At 53.7% G+C, this 22,010-nt stretch overlaps 2 protein-coding genes across 5 annotated transcripts in view; both read right to left on the bottom strand.

Annotated features, from left to right (window-relative positions):
• Positions 1 to 72: 72 nt before the first annotated feature.
• Zdhhc12 (zinc finger DHHC-type containing 12) lies at positions 73 to 2,725 on the bottom strand. Its single transcript, XM_008843995.3, has 5 exons — positions 2,569 to 2,725; positions 1,575 to 1,711; positions 1,144 to 1,218; positions 799 to 965; positions 73 to 680 (listed from the first exon to the last, which is right to left on the bottom strand). The coding sequence occupies exons 1-5, from the start codon at positions 2,666 to 2,668 to the stop codon at positions 347 to 349; spliced, it is 813 nt and encodes a 270-aa protein (XP_008842217.1). The 5' UTR covers positions 2,669 to 2,725; the 3' UTR covers positions 73 to 346.
• A 3,658-nt stretch (positions 2,726 to 6,383) lies between these two features.
• Positions 6,384 to 22,010, bottom strand: part of Zer1 (zyg-11 related cell cycle regulator) — a 34,780-nt gene continuing 19,153 nt past the window's right edge. For 2 of the 4 annotated variants that reach the window (XM_029568700.1, XM_008843997.3), the window contains exons 4-16: positions 21,496 to 21,932; positions 21,040 to 21,216; positions 19,713 to 19,827; positions 19,441 to 19,587; positions 18,962 to 19,135; positions 13,800 to 14,015; positions 13,025 to 13,066; positions 12,796 to 12,915; positions 12,017 to 12,132; positions 11,334 to 11,540; positions 10,282 to 10,379; positions 9,548 to 9,650; positions 6,384 to 7,929 (exon numbers count right to left, since the gene is read on the bottom strand). In XM_029568700.1, coding sequence (XP_029424560.1) covers positions 7,872 to 7,929; positions 9,548 to 9,650; positions 10,282 to 10,379; positions 11,334 to 11,540; positions 12,017 to 12,132; positions 12,796 to 12,915; positions 13,025 to 13,066; positions 13,800 to 14,015; positions 18,962 to 19,135; positions 19,441 to 19,587; positions 19,713 to 19,827; positions 21,040 to 21,216; positions 21,496 to 21,932 — 2,010 coding nt within the window. In that variant the 3' untranslated portion in view covers positions 6,384 to 7,871. The remainder of the gene's footprint in view (positions 7,930 to 9,547; positions 9,651 to 10,281; positions 10,380 to 11,333; positions 11,541 to 12,016; positions 12,133 to 12,795; positions 12,916 to 13,024; positions 13,067 to 13,799; positions 14,016 to 18,961; positions 19,136 to 19,440; positions 19,588 to 19,712; positions 19,828 to 21,039; positions 21,217 to 21,495; positions 21,933 to 22,010) is intronic. The other 2 variants (XM_008843999.3, XM_008844000.3) reach the window with 2 other exon arrangements.

A 22,010-nucleotide genomic window follows, 5' to 3' on the forward strand; every position in this document is an offset into this window, starting at 1 on the left:
TGGGCAAAGTGTGTCCCTTCTGTCACCCATCTTCCTCTTCCTAACAAGACAAAGACCAGAAAGGGGCACATGGCAAGGCATGGTTTGTCTTTTAATACTTGACTTTATAGACTATTAAATTAATAAAACTACACTACAGGTAGTCCAGCCAAGTGGATACAAGTGCACTTTGGGGTCCCTTGTGCCAGGTTCCCCTACTTTTATCACCCTCCTCCCCATCCTCTGGGGGAGGCAGGGATTCTGGCTGCTGCTGCTGAGGGCTGGGAGCCCTGGTGCTCTAGGGCGGATTCCTGGTTGGTACAGCTTCTGCTTTTTAGGCACAACGGCAGCTTTCTCAGCGGTGACCCTAGACAGCCTGGCTGCTGCCTTCCTCCTCCTCCTCCTCCTCCTCCTCAGCCCAGAGGCTCTCCCAGGGCCCGGAGGGCCAGCCACAGAAGAAGTGGACCAGGTTTCGAGTCAGACCACGGTCGAAGGGGTTGCTGGTGCGCTGGCGGAGGTAGGCGATGCGATGTGCTGAGATGAACTCCCATGTGGTAGTGTTGCTGGCCACCAGGTAGAGGTGTGAGGCCAGAAGCAGGCTGACCACCAGTGAGAACAAGGACAGGAGAAGGAAGGTGGCAAACAGGAGCCCGCTGGAGCGCAGCCACAGCCCCCAGGGCTGGGAGAACCGGAGGCCAGACCTATAGGACAGGGGAGTTCAGGGGAGACCCACCTTCCTAAGTAGGTCCCAGGGAGTCCTGGCTCCTGTGAGGACATGCTGTCCACACTCCCCAATGCCTGGGTGGTGGTGGCACCTACCATGCCAGGTACAGGCCCCACAGGAGCACCACCAGCTGCAGCACCAGATAGGCCACGAAGAGTGGGTGGTTTCGTTCGCCTACGCAGTTCTCCATCCAGGGACAGTGGTGGTCATAGCGACGGATGCAGCGGCGGCAGTCACGACAGTGTCGGGCTCGCAGGGGCTGCTGTGGGCACAGGGGAGTTGGGGCTCAATGCTGGTTTCCCCCAGTGGGCCCTGTACTGAAAGGCCTGAAGGTCAGGGTCAGGTCCTGAATCTGGGAAGTCTTCCTAGAGGAGAGGCAAGGCTGGGGTGCCAGGGTAGTCTCAGTTGTGCCCTTTCCCCTCCCACAAAGTATCACCTACCAGCACTAGGCAATATCTGCATCGCCGAAGTGGGATAGCCTGAGGAACCATGGCCATCTGCTCATCCTTGGACTCCTGGGAACGAGAAAGAGGGTCTGGGGCGGGGGTCTCGCTAGGAGGCAATAACACTGGGGCGGGGGCACCTCCCTCAGGAACCAGTTTTACTCTGGATGTGATGGGCTTGGGGCCCATCCCATGAAGAACAGAGGTGTGGACAGACTTGAGCACTGGACACTGGGCAAAGCTGGGTGGCCTTTGCCACTGGGTCTTGGTGATTTCCTTATTGTGGGATCAACACAAAGGGCTGGCGAGAGGATTCTCCAAGATGCCCCACAAACCCTGCCGCACAGGGCCTGGTATAGACACATTTCCGGGGTCTCACTTCCCTGTTAACCCAAGGAGGAGTTTGGACCTCAGGGGCCCCTGGTTACCTGAGGCTGAGGCTGAGTGTTCACATAGCCGGGGTCCATGAGTGACACAGCCAGATAGAGTAACAAGGAGGCCAGCACCAGGAGCAGGAAAGTGAGGGGCAGGAGTAGCTCTCCCTGTTCCTCCCATTGCCGCAGCTCTGAGGAGGTGAGAGGACAGTGAACCAGGTGGGCCTCAGCAGAAGGGCAGGGCTGGGTGTAGGAGGGAGGGGAAAAAGAGTCCTGGGTCCTCAAAGAGAATAGGACCAATTGGTCCAGATGCTGCTGAGGGGAGTCCTAACAGGCTAGGAAGGGCCCAGAGAGTTTCAGCCCAAGGTCGTGAATGAGGATTCTGGGGAGGTGGTAGGACTGGGCTGTGCAGGAACTCAGGTTTTCTGGGCCGAAAGGGTGCCGGGAAGGAGGCTTGGAAGGGAGCTCTTTCCTGATAGGGAAACCTGAGCACATTTTAGGAGGCCGAGCAAAGGCAGTGGAGGAGGCTGGAGCCACAGTTTTGGAGACTGCTGCTGGGGGCTTGGGGAAGCCAGAGGTGGGGGGGGGGCACTGGGGCATGATGGGAATGGAAGATGGGTGACCTGCTCTTCCCCTCTAGGGGTGTTGTCTTGCCTGAGTGGGGAGTCTGGACTTGGGCACTTAGTGCTCCCAGGTTGGGGTTGGTGGTAAGTGTTGAGGCGGAAGTCAGTGTTTGAACTTAATTGATCCTCTTAATCCTAAGCAGGAGAGGTTGGGAGGCGATTTCTGGAATGGGGTGGAGTCCAGCGTCAGGGGAGATGGGGGTCTAGTTGGCCCTCGGATTTGATGGGACTGTGGGTGGCTGGGACATCGATCAGTGACAGGGAGATTCTGGGATTCATTACGAATTAACTGGGTATCAGGCTGCGAGCGGATGCGGAAGGCGCCTGGGCTGGTGGAGATGGGAGGGCATCTCGGCACGTCTGTGCGTTGGCGGGGGGACCGGGCAGGATCGGGTGTGCCCGGGCTGCCGCGGGGTCCGGCTCACCGGTATCGTGCAGGAAGAGTACCAACGTGATCCCCCAGGTGAGCACGGTGTGCCCGGTCCGGACCAGCACCCCAGGGCTAACGAGCGCCCAGGGCGCCATCGCTGCTGCCCCGGGCCCCACCCGGAAGAAGCGCCCCGAGGGGCGGGCCTCGGAGGGAGCGGGGCCACGACCGCCCGGGGATTGGCGGGTGTGGGAGGTAGGCGGGGCCTGGCGGGCTGGAGGACGCTGTGGATTGGGTGAGACCTGCGGCCCGGGGACCCTCAAGCCAACAGGTGCCGGTGGAGGCCGAGGGCGGGCCGGGAGCGCACAGCGTCAACACCCGCCCCCACCGGCCAGGTAAACTTTGCGATGCGGGGAGCCGGGTGCAGCTGGCCTGCAGTCCATGGCTCCGCCCCGCGGTCGTGCGCATGCGCACCGTTCCCTGGACGCTGGCGCATGCTTTGATTGTAGGAGGCCAAATGACCAGGTGCAATGGGCGAGGTCCGGAGCGGGTAGAGCCTCCCCAGGTTGCACCACGATGACACCTTCCCTGTTGTTTATTTAAATATTTTGTTTTTTATTTTATGTGCATAAATGTATCGCCTATATGTAAGTGCACCCGTGTCATGCAATGCCCATGGTCATGTAATGCCAGTGGAGATCAGAAGAGGGCGTTAGAGCCCCTGGAACTGGAATTACAGATGGTTGTTAGCTGCCATGCGGGTGCTGGGAATCCAATCTGGGTCCTCTGCAAGAGCAGCCAGTGCTCTTAACTGCTGAGCCAGCGCCTCTGGTTTCTACATAATTCAAAGGATGATGATGATGATGATGATGATGCTAGTACCTGCTAAGATGCCTTGTCATCGCCTGTCAGAGGATGATGAGAAAGTGGAGGTTTGTGGTGCAAGTTCTGGTTAAGAATAGTCCAGCTTGACGCCGGGGGTGGTGGTCACTCTCTAATCCCAGCACTCAGGAGGCAGAGACAGGCGGATCTCTGAGTTCCAGGCCAGCTGGGGCTACAGGGAGACCCTGTCTCAAAAAGACCAAAAAAAAAAAAAAAAAAAAAAGCCTACTAAAACACCTCAGAGCATTTCAATAACACTCATGTGGGCCGTCCTATGTCTCTTACTCTAAGCCGGACCATTCTTGGTTTCTTGGTTTGGTTTGGTTTTGACACAGAGTCTCTGTGTAGCCCCAGCTGGCCTGGAACTCACTGTGTAGACCAGGCTTGAACTCACAGAGATCCCTGCCTCTGTGTCCCCGAGTGCTGGGATTAAAGGCGTGCACCACAATGCCCAGCTTTTTATTTGGAGACAGGGTCTCACTAAGTAGACCAGGCTGCCTTAGATCTCACAGATATTGCCTGCCTCTGCCTCCTGAGTACTGGGATTAAAGGCATAGGCCACTAGGACTGACTTCTGTGTGTGTGTGTGTGTGTGTGTGTGTGTGTGTGTTGTATGGTCAAAGGACAACCCCAGGTGTCAATTTTTTATTTATTTTTTTTTGTCTTTTTGAGACAGAGTCTCTCTGTAGCCCCAGCTGGCCTGGAACTTGCTATTTGACTAGGCTTACCTTAAACTCACAGATCTGCCTGCCTCTGTCTCCTCCTGAGTGCTGGTTCTAAAGGCGTGCGCCACCATGCCCAGGTCTCTTCAATTTTTGAAACAAGGTCTTATGTAGCAGCTTAAAGTTTTTTTAAAATTACATTTATTTATTCATTTGTCTATGTTGGTGTGTGTGACATGGTGCCCATGAAAGTCAGAGGACAACTTGCAGGAGTAGGCTCTCTCCTTCCACTGTGTGGGTCCTAGGGATTGAACTCAGTTCATCAGGCTTGGCAGCAAGCACCCTTTCCTCCTGAGCCACAATTTTTTGGGGGGTCATTTTGAGAAAGGGTCTCCCTGTAGCCCCAGCTGTCCTGGAACTCACAATGTAGACCAGGCTGGCCTTGAACTCAGATACCTGCCTGCCTCTGCCTCCGGAGTGCTTGGGGTTAAAGGTGTGTGCCACCACACCTGGCTCTGAGCCAGTTTTTAATTAGAGCACTTGATGGGTGAGCTGGACAGGTAGCAGAATGGTTAAGAGTACTTGCTGCTCTTAAAACCTGAGCTCATGTCACAGCACCCACATCAGGCAGCTCATACCCACCTTTAATTCCAGCTCCAGAGGATCCAATGCCCTCTTCCCATCTCCTGAGGCACTCACATGCATGTGGTATACATTCACACAGACACACACACACACACACACACACACACACACACATACACATAAAGAAAAATCTAAGAGTCCGAGTGCAACCGGTTCTGTGCTATGTGCTGAGGCTCAGCACAGCCCTGACAATTGTCACAGTCCCACGGGAGAGGTAGACAAAGCAACATGAGCCCCATGAAGCAAGCAGGTGCTGTGACAGGGTAAACAGAAGGCAGAGCATTCAAGAAAACAGGCCAGTCACACGCCTTTGATCCCAGCACTTGGGAGGCAGTGGCAGGCAGATCTATGTGAATTCAAGGCCAGCCTTGTCTACATAGTGAGTTCCAGGCCAGCTGTGGCTATAGGGAGACGGTCTCAAAAAGCCAGGAAAAAAAAAAAGGCACAGGAAACAGCAAGCCCCAGGGCTGGAGCAGGGGGCCTTGGTGCACCTGGGAAGCCCAAGCTCTCTCCTTTGCCCTGGTACTGAGGCAGAGGCAGGCATCACTTCAGCCTTTGAAGTGGCTTCTGTGTCCCTGTCTATGAAGTTATCCTGAGGGCTGTGAGGAAGCAGAACACACAGGGAACATGGAGCATAGGCCACAACGCACAGATGGAGGTTTCTGCAGCACCAGCTGTGATGGCAGGACCTGTCAGGCTCTCCTGTTTCCTCTCAGAGTTGGATGACCCACCAAGATTCAAGGGCAAACCTCCTGTATCTGATTCCTCTTCTGCCCAGGCCCAGTGGGTCCCCAGTGGCAGGGGCCTCTCATCCAGGGTGACTAAGGTGTGGGCTCTGCTTAGGGGGAAGTGGGGGCATCTATCCCACTGAGGCTATAGTCAGAACACCAGCTCCCAGGAATGTTTGGTCTGGTCCTGGTGCTCCCACCCGCACCCTCTCTGTAGTCTGGAGGGAAGCTGACCGTGTAGTTTATTATCCATTCAGGAAGCTCAGAAGGCGTGAGCACTGCTGAGTTGCACTAGGAAATGGGTAATACGGGGCTGTTGTTCCAGGCAAAGCTTGACTCTGGTCACCTCAGGTTTGTTCCCAGCCACTTAGCCAGTCTACAACCCCATGTTCCTTACCCTGCTGCCACCCCAAGGGCTGTTTCCCTGTTCCCCTGACAGGATCCTCTGATGGGATGCTTTCCCCAAATGCTCTAGGGCCAGGCTTAGCAGGCTCCATCTCTCTGCTGGGTTTAGCTCGGATGTGTGGGAGATACTGTGTCAGCTCTTCCCTCAATCTTGCAGGACGCTGCTCAGCACCCACCAGTCTCCTGAGCCACTGCCCCGTTCCTAGCAGCCTGCAGGAGGCACCTTTCCCTTCCTTTGTTTCACAGGGCTGTGAGCATCCGTCTACCACGTGCATCTCCCAGCAGTGCCATCCTGGCAGGGGCTCTGCTGGTCTGTGGCTGGCAGTGATCTCGGTGTCTAGTCACAGAGATGTGAAAGGTGTTACAAAGACATACTCACCTCAGTCTGTTCCCAGCCTGTATGCAGGTACATAAACCCACCAAAAAGCCTGTGGGTTTTTGAACCACCCATACACCAGGCTCCTCTTGCTGGGGTCCCCCAACCCCTTTCCTACCAGCCCCCCCCCCCAGTCAGCATCCCCATCCCATCCACAAAAGACACTTCATTCCTCTGCACTTTGCACAAAAATGTATTTCTGTGACATCCCAAAGTACAGACATTTCCCCAGGCCCCAGGTAGTAAAGCAATGGGGTGTGAACTCTGCTCAGGGTCTGGCTGGGCCGAAAGGCCTGGGATGGTAGGGAGGGGCTGGGCTGAGGTTGCCCCTCTGCTGCATGGCATGGGAAAGCACATAGCTAAGCCCTCTGGCCAGGGGGACAGGTTCCTCAAGTGAGGCCGGTTGCCCCTTCTGCATGGAGATGGACATGCCAGGAAAATCCAAAAACAGGCCCGGGGAGGGACGAGGGAGTAAAAAGCCACACGGAAGGCTGTCTCTAGGGTCAGCTCTGCTTCCCAGGCCTGCTTCTTGGCACTGGCCTCCTCAGCAGCCCCATGTCCCATGAAAAGCAGTGAAAGGTGCAGCAAGGGTCGAGATGTCTGGAGACAGCTGCTGTCACAGTGCCTGTGACACAGTGCAGCAGCGTCCGGGGGACAGCCTGAGTGTGCTGGAGGAGCAGAGGGCTGTCCAAGTGCTGGTCTAGAGGTGCAGCCCACTGCCACTGTGACTGTCTAGGGATCTCCTGCCTTCGGAGGGAGGCAGCTATGGCGACTTCTGGGTAGCGGGGTGGGCTCAGTTCTGCTGGTGGGAGTGCCTGTGCACCTGGGTGTGGCCTGATGAGGACTACAGAGCAAGACCCTGCCCAGAAAGTTGGGGAAGGCTGGGGGTAGGTGGGGGCATTTGGCGGAAGGGGCAGTGGACTGCCCCTGAGCTCTGACCACCCCTGGGCTGGGGCCTTCAACAGCCTGGGGCCTGAGGGAGACTCAGGCAGCCTCCATAGCAGCATGGCCGCAGGCAGGCCCGGCCAGAGAGCAGTGGGCCAACTGGAGCCCTGTACTTCCATGGTTCTCTAGAGCAGGGGCTCAAGGCCTGGGATGGCTCAGTCTCTAGCCCCAGATGGCCCACAGCCCGGAGCACCAAGGCTTCTGGGAGACCCAGTGGGGTTAGTCTCAATCCCCAAACCCCATCAGCCTCACCCGGGAGCCCAGATGTGGAGCTTGGGGGGGGTGGGGGTGGGAGATGTTGAGGGTGTGGTAAGAGCCTGCTCCAACCAGGACAGAGAGAAGCCAGGCCAGGGTCTGAGCTCATGGGAAGGGACTGGACACTCACAGCGTCAGAGGCAAGCCTGGCTGGGGCAGGAGCGAGTGTGGCGGCCTTGAAGGCTGGGAGGTGGGCTGAGAATGGCCAAGGGAGCGGCAAAGACTCGGGAGACTGCTTTTGCTTTTGTACAGAAATCATACACACAAAACTTCACACTTCCTAACCAAAAAAAATATATATATATAATATATATATATCTCACTAATGTTAAGGAAAAGCGTCGGTTGTGCAAAAGTCCCTCTGTCTCATCCTGTGGGAGGCTCCGGAAGGGGTCTGCCCACTGGGCCTGCAGCGCTTCCTCTGGGCCTCTGGTCCAAGCACTGTGGCCGTGGGTGGAGGCCTCTATCTGGACGTGTCCATGTTCTCCTCTCTAAAGTTACCGCAGTGCTCAATCACCTTGCTGGATACAACAAGGAGAGAACATCGGAGGGTGGGCTAGCAGAGCCGCTCCTCTGGGGGATCAGTAGTTGCTTAACCAACCTGAGAGAACCCGACACCAAATGGGATGTCTGCCCATCTTCCCATGCCCCATACTCTACCCTCAGCTCAGGGCAGTAGGTTCTACCAGCAGCTCAGGTCTCAGCTCCCAAACCCACTGGTCTTAAGCATCTTCCCTGCACACTGGCCCTTCCTCTCTCCACAAGCCACTAGGGGTCACCAAACGTATGTCACAGTCATACAGAACAGATTCATGCCTGGAGCAAGAAAGCCATGCTGGATCCAGGGCCTGCTGTCCTGTGGCAGTCAGGACTCAGTGCCCCAGCTCAGCCTGCCTCCTGGAACTGCTGCCCACTGTTGCTAGAAATCATCTTGGACCTTGTACTGCCTGCCAGTCTAGTCGACATGAAGCCTCTGGGCTGGAGGGTTCACTGCAGCCTCCGTGTACCAAAGGGGTATACCCAGGCCCTTTTACAAGGAAATGCCCAGAGTGGGCCAGAGAGCTCTGGGCATGCTGAGTGCTCCTGCCTGTTCCAGGACAACCCAAGCCTCGATGTCAGATCTGCTGGCTCAGGCCTCAGGGTACTGAGGTACCTCACTGACCAGACCCACCTAGGGATTCTCAAGCTTCTCGGGAACTCTGTTTACCAGGGACAGCCCTAGGCCTATTAGAAAAGAAAACCCCTGGGATGAGGCCTGTTCGGTTCTAGCACTTTCCTGGGACTCCTGAGGGAGATTCAGTCTGAGGGTCCCTCCTGACACTTTTCTCCAGCTCAGACCAATCTGTCATTTAGTGTAGAAGTGATGCCTTTCATCAGAAACAATGGCAGGGCCAGCTGACGGCTCCAGCCCATGAGGGCACAGTGGGGGTGCTCTGAGCCCAAGGTTACACATGTTCAGAGTTGTGACAAAGGTCATGAGGGAAGGCCTGGGTGCTCTCCCTTCCAGAATAGAACCAAGAGAGGAAGGTCATTACTTTGATTCTGGCCTGTGGCACGGAAGTCCAGGTACACACATCAGGGGCTAAGTCAGAACTGGTGTTTTAGACCCAACACTGAATCCCACACAGAAACAAAAGGCCAGTGAGGACGCTGCCATGCCCCTGACCTTCACACTGATGATGTGTGGTGTGTCTGTGTGCATGTATCTGTGTGGTGTGTGTATGTGCTAGGGATGGGGCCTTGCATATGCTAGGCAAGTGCTGTACCACCAAGCTTCATTCTCAGCCCAATAGAGCAATTCTTCCCCTATAACCTTCATATTTGCATTCAGAGAAACTAGCACTCTGCCCCACGTAGCCTCTAAATGTTCCTCTTTCATTGGAATAACTGGAAAAAAAGAATGCAGAGTTCTTGCTGATGGCCACTGCCAAGGAGGGAGCTGGTTGGGAATCAAAGGAAGCAAGGATTACAAATAAGCAAATTTGCTCCATCAGCAGCTTGAGCCTCTCATCTCCTGCCTTCTGTGGGTGAAATGGCACACACCCATGTCTATGTGACTCAACCTTGAGTGGCCCTGGAACTCTGGCCATTCCCACTGTACCCTTGTCCACCAGCTGGAACACACGGCTTGTCTCTTACCGGGCCATCTCCTTGGTCTCCTGCCGGGCAGCAGCCATCTTAATCACATCCCTCAGCAGGGGCATCCCACCTTCTTTGATCAGCAGGGGGCAGTACTTGTCAGCTGTAAGGTAGCAGGTAGCTGAGGACGGGTAGCCTTCTACCAGCCTGTGCCCTAGACACCTTCCCTTGCTTCTGGGACACCCAAAGAGGGATGCCTGAAGAGTGGGGGCACTACTAGGAGTAGGGGGCAAGCTGACTGCCAGCCTCCTGGGTCTACCTAGGTGGCAAGGGCTAGTCCTTGGGAGAGAGCCTTCCCTACTTGGTTCCAAGTTGCTACATTTCCCAGTTTGTCCTATGGGAAATTTCATCCCTACCAGGGACCTGAGGCAGGGTGGTCCTGAGGTCTTAGTCCAGATCTAGTTCTCTCACTCAGCCCTGGACCCTGATTCTCCAGTTCCCCAGGCCAGCGACCTCTATTTATGGAATTGCTAATAAAACACCATCTGGTGATTGTGGTGACCACCCAGGCTGGAACCATGGGTGTTGTTCTGCCCTGCAGGCACAGGGAGACAAAAGTTCACTCAAAGGGCAGACAGGAGGCATTAGGGAAGCCACACTGGTGCAGTGGGGCCAGCCATCACCCCAGCATCCCTCTTGCTCTGAGGCACAAGGCCAACAGCAACTCTTTGTGTTCAGCTGGGTGCCAGTGTCCTGCGGGCACACTGTTCAGCTGACAGCAGGTGAGCACTTACGGTAGACAGACACCAGGTTGTACAGGGCCCAGGTGGCCCAGTGCTGGCTGACAGGAGAGATGCCCTGGGGAAGGAGGCGGAGGATGGGCTCAAAGGACCTGCAGAGAGAGCAATCCCATCATCTTTGAGACTGGGGAAGCTTGTGTCTCCCCCCACCCCAACCTCCCTAGGGGCAGGAAGGGCAGGTATGCGGGATGCAGAGGGTCCCACTGTGGGTCCCCTCAGGAGAAATGAAAGCAAGAGCAGCAGCTTGAGGCAGGAAGGGCCTGATGGGGCCAGATTGCTGCTGATCTCAGCACCTGGAGGAGCCAGTTGGGGGGTGCCTGGGAACAGGGGATAGGACAGCCTGCAATTCAGAGCCCCAAATCTCAAAACCGGACAAAGTCTCATGAGGGGGGCTGGAGAGATGGCTCAGTGGTTAAGAGCACTGGTTGCTCTTGTAGAGGACCCAGGTTCAATTCCCAACACCCATGTGGCAGCTAGCAAGTGTCCGTAACTCCAGTTCCAGGGGACTCTGACACCCTATTCTGACCTCCACAGGCATCACATGACACATGACACAGGTGCACTTACATACATGCAAGCAATACACTCATACACATAAAGATAATAAAATATTTTTTGAAGCCTCATGAGGGGCCTGCAATTGAGTTTCTTTCCCAGGAACCTGGAGCCGGGGCCCAAATCCATCCTCCCAGTGACTTATTAGCTTAAATGACCAGCTACACATCAGGGCGAGAAGGAAGAAAGCAGCTTCCACAGGGCGGTGAGGAAGACAGGACCTGGTGACCATAACCAGTCACAGTACAGTGAGAACCGAGGCCAGCCCGGTGCCAGGGGCACCATTACAGTGATCATGTGCATTTCTCCTTGAATCAAGCATGTGTAAACACAGGCCTTGGGCACAGAGGTGCTGATAACTAGGACTCATACCCCATCACACAGGTGGCCCTGGTCCAGCATACTGGGTCCAGTGAGTGAGAGCGAGGGCCTTCAGAGGACAGGAGCGGGGACAAGCTCTAGCCATACACGTGGTGACGAGCGCCGCCCACCTCTGTCCACGCCCACACCTGTAGTTGATATTCCTTCGGGAGTTGATGTCCCAGCTCTGGATAGCCACCCACATGCGCTCCTCTACCTCTGCCCGCTGGGGTTCACAGACACCCCAGGCCTCAGGCCCATCAAACATGATGTGGGAGAGGACGCCACAGGCATTGTAGGAAACCTCGATGCCATCAGCCTTACTCTCCAGCAGGTTGCTGTCAGGAAGAAGACAGGAAAATTCATCTCACACTCGATGTGTGACACTGGGTATGGAGGTGCTATCACTATCATCCCCGTCTCAGCCTCCCGAGTGCTGGGATCACAGGTATGACCACCAGGCTCAGCCATCTTGTTACTTAGGTCTTTATTTATTTATTTATTTTTTAAAGGCAGGGTCTTATGTAGCCCAGGCTGACCAAACTTGCTATGTAGTCAAGGCTCCTCTTGCTTCTAACCCCCAAGTGCAGGGATTACAGGCATGTGCCACCACATCCAGCCACTTGTCATTATACTCAGAGTCCCTCAAAAAGGGATTTGAAGTTACTGCCATTTTTGGGAGGTTGACAGAGTAAGAAAAGCATTACAGAGAGAAGGCATTATTAACAGAGAAACCTGGACTAAGAGTAGCTGTGGCCACTACATACAGACTACTGCTCTGAGCATCCTGGCAGCCAAAGCAAGAAGCACCAACCTGAAGACGCTGATGAACTGGGAGGTCATCAGCTGAGGCCGCAACTCCCTCACCTCCGCCACATTCCCCAGCAGTCCCAGCATATTCCGGTGCAGTTCCTGCTTCTCTGGGAATTCCTGGTAAAATGAGAGTCGTGTGGGCCTTTGTGCCCAATGGCTTAGCCTCTTATTGTTACCCTGAAAGCTTTCTGGGCACCTAACCATTCCATCTAGTCAAAGGAGGGGCACAGTCAGCTACCCCCACTTTCCAGTGCTTCCATGGCAGAGCCTGGGCACACAAGACGGGGAGCAAGAAGATCGCACTTCCTAGAGGCTGTGGAGAGCTGATACTGCGGTTCTACTTGCCTCAGCTCAGGACAGTCCTGTGTGGGGACCCTTCAGAAGCCTGAGCAGGAACACAGGGTCTGTTCTAGAACAGCAGGCCTACCTACTGGGAAGACTGTGTCTAGCTAGCAGGAGACTGAATGCTGGGCAGTCGAGACTGCTGAGAATAGGAGCTGGGGTCCCTTGGCAGCTACGTGGCATGGCTGAGGAGAGGCTCTGTTAACAGCAAATGCCATGAGGGGCGGGGGCCGAGGGGCAAAACCTGAGTCATTCATGTCCTGTGTGCCTGTGGGAGGTCTGTGTGGGTGCTGAGGTATTGGCCAGTGGGAGCCAGAGTCAGGATGGCTCACAGGTTAGGGTGGCAGCCTGCAGGGTAGAGTGGTGACTGCAGAGTGGGGTGGCAACCTGTGGATGTGGGGTAAGGGCATGTGGGGTGGTAGCCCAGGCTGGACCTACCTTCAGGCAGTCAAGAAAGAGCTTCATGCCATTGAAGTTAAGGAACATCTCACAGTTGTCAGGTGTCTCGTCTGTGATGTTCCACAGGGCGCTCCAGGAGAACTCCATGACCTGGTCACACTGTGGGGGAGGCTCAGCTCAGCCATGTCTCCCAAGGACACACAGCTGGCCCCAGCAGAGAAGCCGCTGGGGCTGGGGTGAGGACAGAGTGTGCAGAGACTCTGCTTACCGTCTTATCCAGCAGTTTCTTTTGGATCAGCTTCAACATGGTCTGTGGGCAGAGGAGAGAGTCTGGGGAGAGAGGCTGCTGGAGGCCAGGGCACCTCATAGCCCAGGAGCCCTGGCCTAGAGGGAGCCTGGTAGCCTCAGGGGATACAGCCCGACAGTGCCCGTTCTACACAGCTTCTCAGGACACTGTCCCAAGGTGTTCAAGGACAGACCCTTGGCACTTGGGTGATGGCACTGGCAAAGCCCTTCCTTGCTATGGGGTGTGCTTCCTCAGTGATAAAGTGAGGGGGGCGATGCATGCTCTTTAATTCCTACCTCATCCTTGTCCCTTGAGCTAGTCTAGGAAGTGCTGCGGGCCAGCCCTGAGTCTCCCTATAGAGCTTACTGAGTGGGGGCTGAATGGAGGAGGTTAGAAGATGAGGGAGAAGTCTATGCAGTCATAAGCAACAGTTGTCATTAAGAAACTCTTCCAAGGGTTTAAGTGTAGCTCAGTGGTAGAACACTTGCCTAGCATATGCAAGGCCCTGGGTTCAATCGCTCTCAAGCCTCTCTCTTGCCCTTCCCCCCCAAAAAAGGAAGGAAAAGAGAAAAGATGTGCTTCCTTTGGTCTACCCTAAAGCCTTCATGCTTCAGCAACACCCTCTGCCCACCCACTCCTACCTCCGGCTCCAGGTCCTCCTCTGAGGCCCTCACTCACAGTAGAGTTGTAAAATATGACAGGATGACAGGGGAGGGCTCCCATAGAAGCAGGCAGGCAGGCAGCTGCCAACACATACCACGACAAAGCCCATCTTGCCCACGGCCTCCTTATGGTCATTGTCCACCTGGCAGACGAGGGCATTGCACAGGTGCACAGCAATGCGCTGGATGGACTCATCCTGCCGGGTGGGGTTGAGGATGCTGAGCAGGAGCTCGTTGACCCGCCGGTACTGGAACTCTAGCTCCTCAGGGATGCTGAAGTTACAGAGGGTCAGGCAGCAGTTCCGCTGTACCTGGGCCGGGTCGGGAGACAAGCAGAGCTCGTTCAGGAACAGACTTGGGAGCTGACAGAGCTTCCTGGAGGCCCAAGACTTCCCAGAGCTCAGGAGAACATGAAGCCTCTGTGAGAGGAAGCTACAAGTCTTTTTTTGGTTGGTACTAGGCCTCAACTCACTATGTACCTGAGGCTAGCCTTGAAGACCTGATCTTTCTGCCTCAGTCTTCCAATGCCTGGGATTACAAGTATGTATCACCATACCCAGCTAAGACTTTTGTCTTTTCATTTTTATTAAGGCTATTCTATTTTTTAAGTACATTTATTAAAATTTTAATTTCATGTATGTGTTGGATAGCTTGTGTCAACTTGACACACCTGGGTCGAGGAAGCCTCAATTGGGAAACTGCCTTCATTGGACTGGCCTGTGGCCATGTCTGTGGGGCATCTTCTTGATTGATGAGTGATGTGGGAGGGCCCAGTCCACTGTGGGTGGTGCCACCCCTGGGCAGGTGGGCCTATGTTGTATAAGAAAGTAGGCTAAGCAGGGGCCAGGGGAGTAAGCCAGTAAAGCAGCATTCCTCCATGGCCTGTGCTCCCTCCTGCCTCCAGGTTCCTGCCCTGAGTTCCTACGTTAGACTCCCTGAAGAACTGTGACAGAGATGTAAGCTGGATAAAGCCTTTCTTCCCCAGGTTGGTAGTGGTCAGAGTGTTTTGTCACAGCAACGGAGAAACAAACTAGGACAAAGTACGAGTGTTTTGACTGCATGTATGCAAATGTACCAGTGTCATGCAATGCCTGAGGAAGCCAGAAGAGGGCGTAGGCTATTTCCTGAAACTGGAGTTAAAGACTATTTCTTAGTCCCTTTGTGGGTCCTGGGAACCGAACGTAGGTCCTCTGGAAGAGCAGCCAGTGCTCTTAACTGCTGAGCATCTCTCCATAGAATATACAAAAGCCACAAACGTACCATTTCATAATTTAAAAACAAGAGCCACCTAACTATTACCTAGTTCAAGAAACTGACCATTGCCAACACCCACAGGCCTTTTCCAGTCATTAGATCCAGCCTAACCCTGCCCAGTTGCTGCTTCCTGCATCTTTCTGTTCAACAAGATTCAAAGACCCAGTGTTGTTACCTGCAGCTGAGATGTACTCAGCATTCACGTTATATCATGACACCCCGATTTATCCATCAACTCTCCTGCTAACGGACTTTGGTCACTGTGTACAATATGTTAAACATACCTTCTGGCGTCTGTGGTATGAGCTGCTCTAAGGCCCATGTGCTTGGGACATTTCTTGGTTATTGGTTTTGAGAGAGTCTCATACAGCTGAGGCTGGCCTCAAACTCAGTACATAGGCAAAGATGACCTTGAGTTGGGCATGGTGGCACACACCTTCAATCCCAGCACTCAGGAGGCAGGGGTAGGCGAATCTCTGTGAGACTGAGGCTAGCCTGGTCTACATACTGAGTTCCAGGCCAACTGGGGCTACAAGGAGACCCTGTCTCAAAAACAATAGCCAAAAACAAAAACGACCTTGAACTCTGATCCTCCTGCCTCTACCTCCTGAGTGCTGGGATTATAGGTGTGTGTCACAAGTCTGACTTGCTGGAGGGATTTCTGGACCACAGTGGCATGTGTCATCAATATGACTAGATAACCCCAGACTAATGTCTAGGCACTGGCTTGCAGTCCTCCAAGCCATGTCCCAGCACTCTGGCCATTTCCCTCTCTAACTCTCTTTTCTTTTTTCTTTCTTTTTTTTTTTTTTAGTCTTTTTTGAGGCAGGGTCTCCCTGTAGCCCCAGCTGACCTGAACTCACTATGTAGACCAGGCTGGCCTCTAACTCACAGAGAGTGCTGGGGTAAAAGGTGTGCACCAGCACACCTGGCTTAAGCAATCTTCTCCTGATCTACATGACTCGGACCCAAACATTGCACTGTCCCCATTACTTAATTTCCTGCCTTTCCTATGACATACTGACGTTCAGGTATTTTATTAATCACGAAATTTAGAGGGCACTGACCCTTAGAATTTTTGTTCTTTTCCATTTTTATCATACATGTATGTATGTACATACACACATTTTTTGCAGTACCGGGAACTGAACCCAGGACCTCATGCCTTATTTATGCAAGGCAGGTACTCTGTCACTGAGCTCCACTCACAGCCATATTTTTTTGTTGTTTTTGAGACAGGGTTTCCCTGTAGCCCCAGCTGACCTGGAACTTGCTATGTAGACCAGGTTGGCCTCGAACTCACAGAGATCCACCTGTCTCTGCCTTCCATATGTTGGGATTAAAGGTGTGTGCCACCCTGCCTCACGCCCCATGTTTTTGGAAAAAGTTTATTTTAAATTATAAAAGCAATACAGTGCAAGGTTTATACAACACTGCCTGTGTAAAAAGTTAAGTCTCCCTAGTTCTTTTTTTGCTTCTTGATTTTTTTAAGACTGGGTAGCACTCTGTTGCCCAGGCCTTAATTCCTGCCTCAAACTCCCAAGGCTGGGGTCACAGGCCAGAGACAGTTTGCTTGCTTCCCATTTCTCTCTTTTTTTTTTTTTTTTCCTTTTAAAAAAAAATATTTTATTATTTTTATTTTATGTATGAGTGTATTGCCTGCATGTGTGTGAGTGCACCCATGTCATGCAGTGCCCATGGAGGTCAGAAGAGGACATTAGATCTCCTGGAACTGGAGTTAGAACAGTTGTTAGTGGCCATGTGGGTGCTAGGATTCAAACCCAGGTCCTCTTCAGGAACAGCCAGTGCTCCTAAACGCTGAGCCATCTCTCCAGGCCCTAGAAATGTCTTTTTAAAAATTTATCATTATGGTGTGTCTATGATGTGTGTGAGTAGGCACATGTGCTACAGGGTGCATGAAGAGGTCAGAGAACAGCTTTCACACTAGGTTTTAGGGCTAGAACTGAGGTCAGCAGGCATGTGACGGAGGTCAATAATTGTTGAGAATGTATTGTTTGAAGAGTCAAGGATACAAAGGTCTACTAAATATTCAACCTAGGGGTAGGGTATGGGTGTGGGTGAAGGGTGGGCTTGGCTACTGCTTCCAAGCTCTACCAGAGGCCACACCCATTAGCCTCGCCCTGGAAGAAAACACTGACCCCAGGCTTGGGTCAATTAATGATGAAACTAGGCTGTAGCAGCCCACTGTATCTGGGAGGAGAGATGGAGCTGTGGATGGCTTTACTTCCTGGGCAATTCAAGCTTTTGTTTCCCCTTCAACTCTCTATGTACACCAAGCTGGCCTTGAACTCACAGAGATCCACCTGCCTCTGCTGGAATTAAAGGTGTGAGCCACCACACCCCGCTCCCTTTCAGCTTTTCTGAGATGGAGTCTTGTTACATAGCTGGCTTCAAACTCACTGTGTAGCTCAGGATGGCCTGGAATGCCTCATTCTCCTGCCTCCGCCTCCTGAGTGCTGGGATGGTGGGCTGTGCCACCACACCCAGCTAGGAAATTCATTTTTGTTCTACTTAAACTTCTTGTTCGTCAGACATTAGGCATCATTTTTATTTTATTTATTAGTATTTTTTTTAAGTGTATGAGTGTTACGCCTGCACGTAAGTAAGTGCACCCGTGTTGTGCAATGCCCTTCGAGGACAGAAGAGGCTGTCAGATCCCCTAGAGCTGGAGTTACAGACGGATGGTTGTTAGCCACCATGTGGGTGCTGGGATTCGAACCTGGGTCTTCTGCAAGAACACTGTTCTTAACCGCTGAGCCATCTCTCCAGCCCCTAGGTATCTTTCTTTCTTTCTTTCTTTTTTTTTTGGTCTTTTTGAGACAGGGTCTCCCTGCCCAGATGTCCTGGAACTCACTATATAGACCAGGCTAGCCTTGAACTCACAGAGATCCACCTACCTCTGCCTCCTGAGTGCTGGGATTAAAGGGGCGTGCGCCCCCACACCTGGCCCCTAGGTGTCAGTTTGTAAGAACTGAGGCACTGGGGATGAACCTCGGGGCAGAGCACTTGCCTACCATGCACAAAGCCCTGGCTTCTACCCCATCAGCATACCTGCAATCCAGGCACTTGGAGAGGGGGATGATCAGAAGTTCAAGTCATTGGTAATTATGAGATGAACACTAGCCTGGGATACATGAAATCCTGTCTCAGAAAATAAAAAAACTGAAGGGCTACTGAGATGGCTTAGTGAGTAGAGGTGCTTGTTGTACAAGCTGGAGACCTCAGTTCAATCTCTACAACCCATGTAAAAGTGGAAGAGAACAGACTCCATGAAGTTGTCTCTGACCTCACACACATCATTGCATGCATGCCATACCCCAATAATAAGAACTGTCAGCTGACACGAGATGTGCACATACAAAAGATCCTGCAGAAGCAGACTCCGACAAACGTGTAGAGTGGGGTAAATGACCCACCTTCTAAATTCTCATGTACAGACTAAAATTCAGAACAGATATCAGTGGTAAGGCTGTGGGTATGGTGGGATTATGGGTGATTTTTGTGTTATGTCTGTAACTGTTCTAAGGGGAAAATTTTTATTGCTTTTATAATAAAAACATGCAAACACCTTTAATCCCAGCACTCAGGAGGCAGAGAGAGGGGGACAGGTAGATCTCTGTGGGATCAAGGCCAGCCTAGTCTACACAGCAAGTTCTAGGGTAGCTGGGGCTACGGGGAGACCCTGTCTCAAACAATCACAACACCACATAACCAAGATATTAGTAACTCTGCACCTCTTCCCCCAGCAGAGCAGATCCAGCCTCTGCATGGAACAGAGTGGCAGAGGTAAGGTGGCTGTGAGTAATGGGCTGCTGGTGGGGAGGCTGCTGGGGACCTGTGTGCCAAGTGCAAGAGTCTGGGGGACCTGGAGGAAGGCCACCCAGGGCCAGGTAAGCCTGAGGGCCCTGTGTGTCTGGGACCCCTGGAAGGAGGAGGGGAAGCGGGGTCACAGCATGCAGGCCACAGTGGGCAGGGGGCTCACCGTCACCTCCTGGTAGGACTCCATGCCATTCAGCACCACCTGGATGACCTGTCGGCGCAGCCTGACACTCTGCTCTGAGCGGTACTCAGAGTTGGTCAAGTAGAAGAGGGCGGCGCTGCCTGTCACTTGAATGTTCTTGTCATACTTGTGGCACTTCAAGGCAGTGATGACCAGCTGTGTGAAGACAGGGTAGGGCCGGAGCTGGAGGTGCTGTGAGAGGGCAGGTCTGGGCTCTGTAGGTGTGCACAGGTCCTCTAGGGGAGGGCTGACCCAGGGGTAGATGTGGGGTCAGGGAATAGGATCTAGGCTAAGGTCTGAAGGAGACAGTGGGGGAGCCAGGTGCTGCTGGAGAGGTCGGGGTTTGGGAGGTAAGACTGCCTGTTCCTCTGGGGTCAGGAGCAGGTAGAGGGACAGAGAATGAGGACACAACTCCAGGCGGGGTTGCCTGGGAGGCTGAGGGCTGCAGGGTCAGGGCTGACCTTCAGGGCCCGCAGAAGCTGGTTGCAGCGTTCAATGCGTGCAATGTCAAACAGCAGGTTGATGGCCCTGGAAGTGATCTCAGGCCGGTGTTCTGTGTAGGCCTCGATGGCGTTCAGCACCTGTTCTTCATTTTTGTCACCACTTACCTGGGGATGGGGCATGCTTAGGACAAGCAGAAGAGGCCAGAGAGCAGGCTCTCCAGATACCACGGCGGGCGCCCCAGACCAGTCACTTCCTTTCCCATTCCTCGCTCCCACACCCCGCCTCTTACTTTGTAGGCTGGAATGTGTGTGAGGCGACACAGGGACGTCTCAAAGAGCCCAAGGAACTGCAGTGGCCTCTTCAGAGCCCGGAAGGGCATGATACTGCTCTTGGAAGGCTCGATGCTGGGGAAAGAACATTCCAGGATCAGTAACTTGAGGCTGGGCCTGGGCTTCCCCCATGGGCTAGGTATTTAATTGATGTTCCTGCCATTAAGGCCTCCAGCCTCATTCCCCTGTACCTGCCCAACTTGCTATATAGCCGAAGCTGGACTTGAACTCCTGATCTTCCTGCCTCCACCTGCTAGGAGCTAGGATTACAAGCATGTGCCACCATGCCTGGTTTATGCTATGTTGAGGATGGAACCCAGGGATTCATGCATGGTAGACACACACTCTACCACCAGAGTTACGTGCATAGCTCAGCTTCCACGTCTTGGTGGAAGAGGAGGAAGGGCACACTCTAAAAGAACATAGGATAGGAGCTGCCACCGCTGCTATCCCTGGAAAATAGTATCTGCTGTTCTAGCAGGGACGTGTTTTACCAGCACGTAAAGGATAAGGTCCTCTGCCACACACCACTAAAATGTGGCTTGGGCAGTGCCTGTGGCCAGTACAGTGTTTGAATCAGACCTCACCACCAGCTCACCAAGGCCTGACCTAGCCTTGGCAACACCTGAGGAACAGCAGGTACCACAGCCTGGTCCTTCCAACAGAGCCCACCATGCCATGGTGTGGCTTGTTTCCAGGCACTCAACCTTTTACCTCCAGGCCTTGGTGTGTGCTGATCCCCTGTTGCAATGTGATCTCTGCAAACTCTGAATGGCTTGGGACAGACTTCCTGTTCCCTTCAGGGACACCCTAGAGCCTACATGTCCCTTGCCAGTCCCCAGAATGACCTGTCTACCCCCACCAGCTCACACAGGCCCAAAGGGGGCAGGGCCTGACTTGCTTATTTATGCTACATTTATTTAGTATGCATGTGTGTGTGTAAATCAGAGGACAACTTCTAAGAGAGGGTTCTGTCCTTCCATCATGTGGGTTCCAGGGACTGAACTCAAGTTATTAGGTTTGGTGGCAAGTACCTTTACCTGCTGAACCATCTTACCAGCCCCTGACTTGTTTTTTTTTGGAGACAGGGTCTCACTATGCAGTCTTGGCTGGCTTGGAACTCACTATGTGAAACAGGCTGGCCTGGGGCTCACAAAGACCCACCTGCCTCTGCCTCCAGTGCCACCGCTCCTGGCTCACTGACTTGCTTCTCATCTTTGCCAGTGGGGCACTGGGTCAGGGCTTGTGAATGACATCCTCCCAGCAGCCATTGAGCTGGGTGCCCACCTGTTCTGGCCTGCCTCCTCATCCATCTTGGAGATGCTGCAGTTCTCCAGGATCATGTGGCCTGAGATGTCCAGTGACATCAGGTTCCCCAGCTTCTGCACCAAGAGGCTCAGTACCTTCCGAGTCAGCTTGAACTTGTAGTAGCTGGAGAGGCGGTCTCGAGAAATGTCCAGGTGGCTGGAGTAGGGTGGGGCTGTAGGTCAGGACCCTGCTCCTTCAGGACACAGGGGGTGGGGGGAGTATGCCTGCCACAATTGCTCCAGGGCACTCTAGAAAAAAGCTCTGAAACCCAGGGGCCCTAAATGGTCCTCATCCTGGTGGAACAGGAGGCCTAAAGAATAGGCTGTCTCTTTCTGTCTCACACTAGGATTGCCCAGAGAGGGGGTTGCTGAACCCAGAGCTGACAACACCCCTCTCCCTCCCACTCCTGCCCTGGGAGCTGGATGGGCAGCTCACCGAAGTTTGTGTAGCTGGACGATGACCCGGATATGGTCGTCTGAAAGGTCCATGTTGTAGAGCACAAGGGACATCAGACTGTCCTTCCACTGCATTAGGAACGTGGCATCGCTTGTCTGGATGCCCGAGAGGTCCAAGGCGGCCAGTGAGTTGAGTGGCCGCAGCAGTGACTCCACAGGGACACCATCAATCATGCGGCCCAGGTTGAGGAAGCGCAGGCGGCTGAAACCCTCGAAGGTGAAGTCCTTGACTAATACCTGGCAGGTGGGGTTGACTAGGCACTCGTCCTCACAGCCCCCTGGGTTCTCCTCCTCATAGAAAATGTTGGAACAGCCGAAGAGGCTTAAGGATACCAGGCTGTGGCTGAAGCTCCGCAGTGTCTGCAGGCTCTTGGCGGACAGCTTCTCGCAGTTGGTCAGGTACAGCTCTACCAGGTCCTAGAGTGGGCAGAATGTCATCAACACCTCTGCCCGCCCTGCCCAGTAGGTCCTGACTTCTGGGGGTCAGGAGGGGTC

The sequence above is a fragment of the Nannospalax galili genome, unplaced genomic scaffold, assembly GCF_000622305.1.
Source record: "Nannospalax galili isolate Female #2095 unplaced genomic scaffold, S.galili_v1.0 scaffold300, whole genome shotgun sequence".
Lineage (NCBI taxonomy): Eukaryota > Metazoa > Chordata > Mammalia > Rodentia > Spalacidae > Nannospalax > Nannospalax galili.

What these genes read in the sequence shown, in the direction of transcription:
- Zdhhc12 (XM_008843995.3), bottom strand. Translation starts at nt 2,668, where the DNA reads ATGGCGCCCTGGGCGCTCGTTAGCCCTGGGGTGCTGGTCCGGACCGGG. An exon ending in ACACTCAGCCTCAGCCTCAG is followed by an intron (nt 1,219 to 1,574) that starts GTAACCAGGGGC and finishes TCTCGTTCCCAG; the next exon opens with GAGTCCAAGGATGAGCAGAT. An exon ending in GCAGATATTGCCTAGTGCTG is followed by an intron (nt 966 to 1,143) that starts GTAGGTGATACT and finishes CTGTGCCCACAG; the next exon opens with CAGCCCCTGCGAGCCCGACA.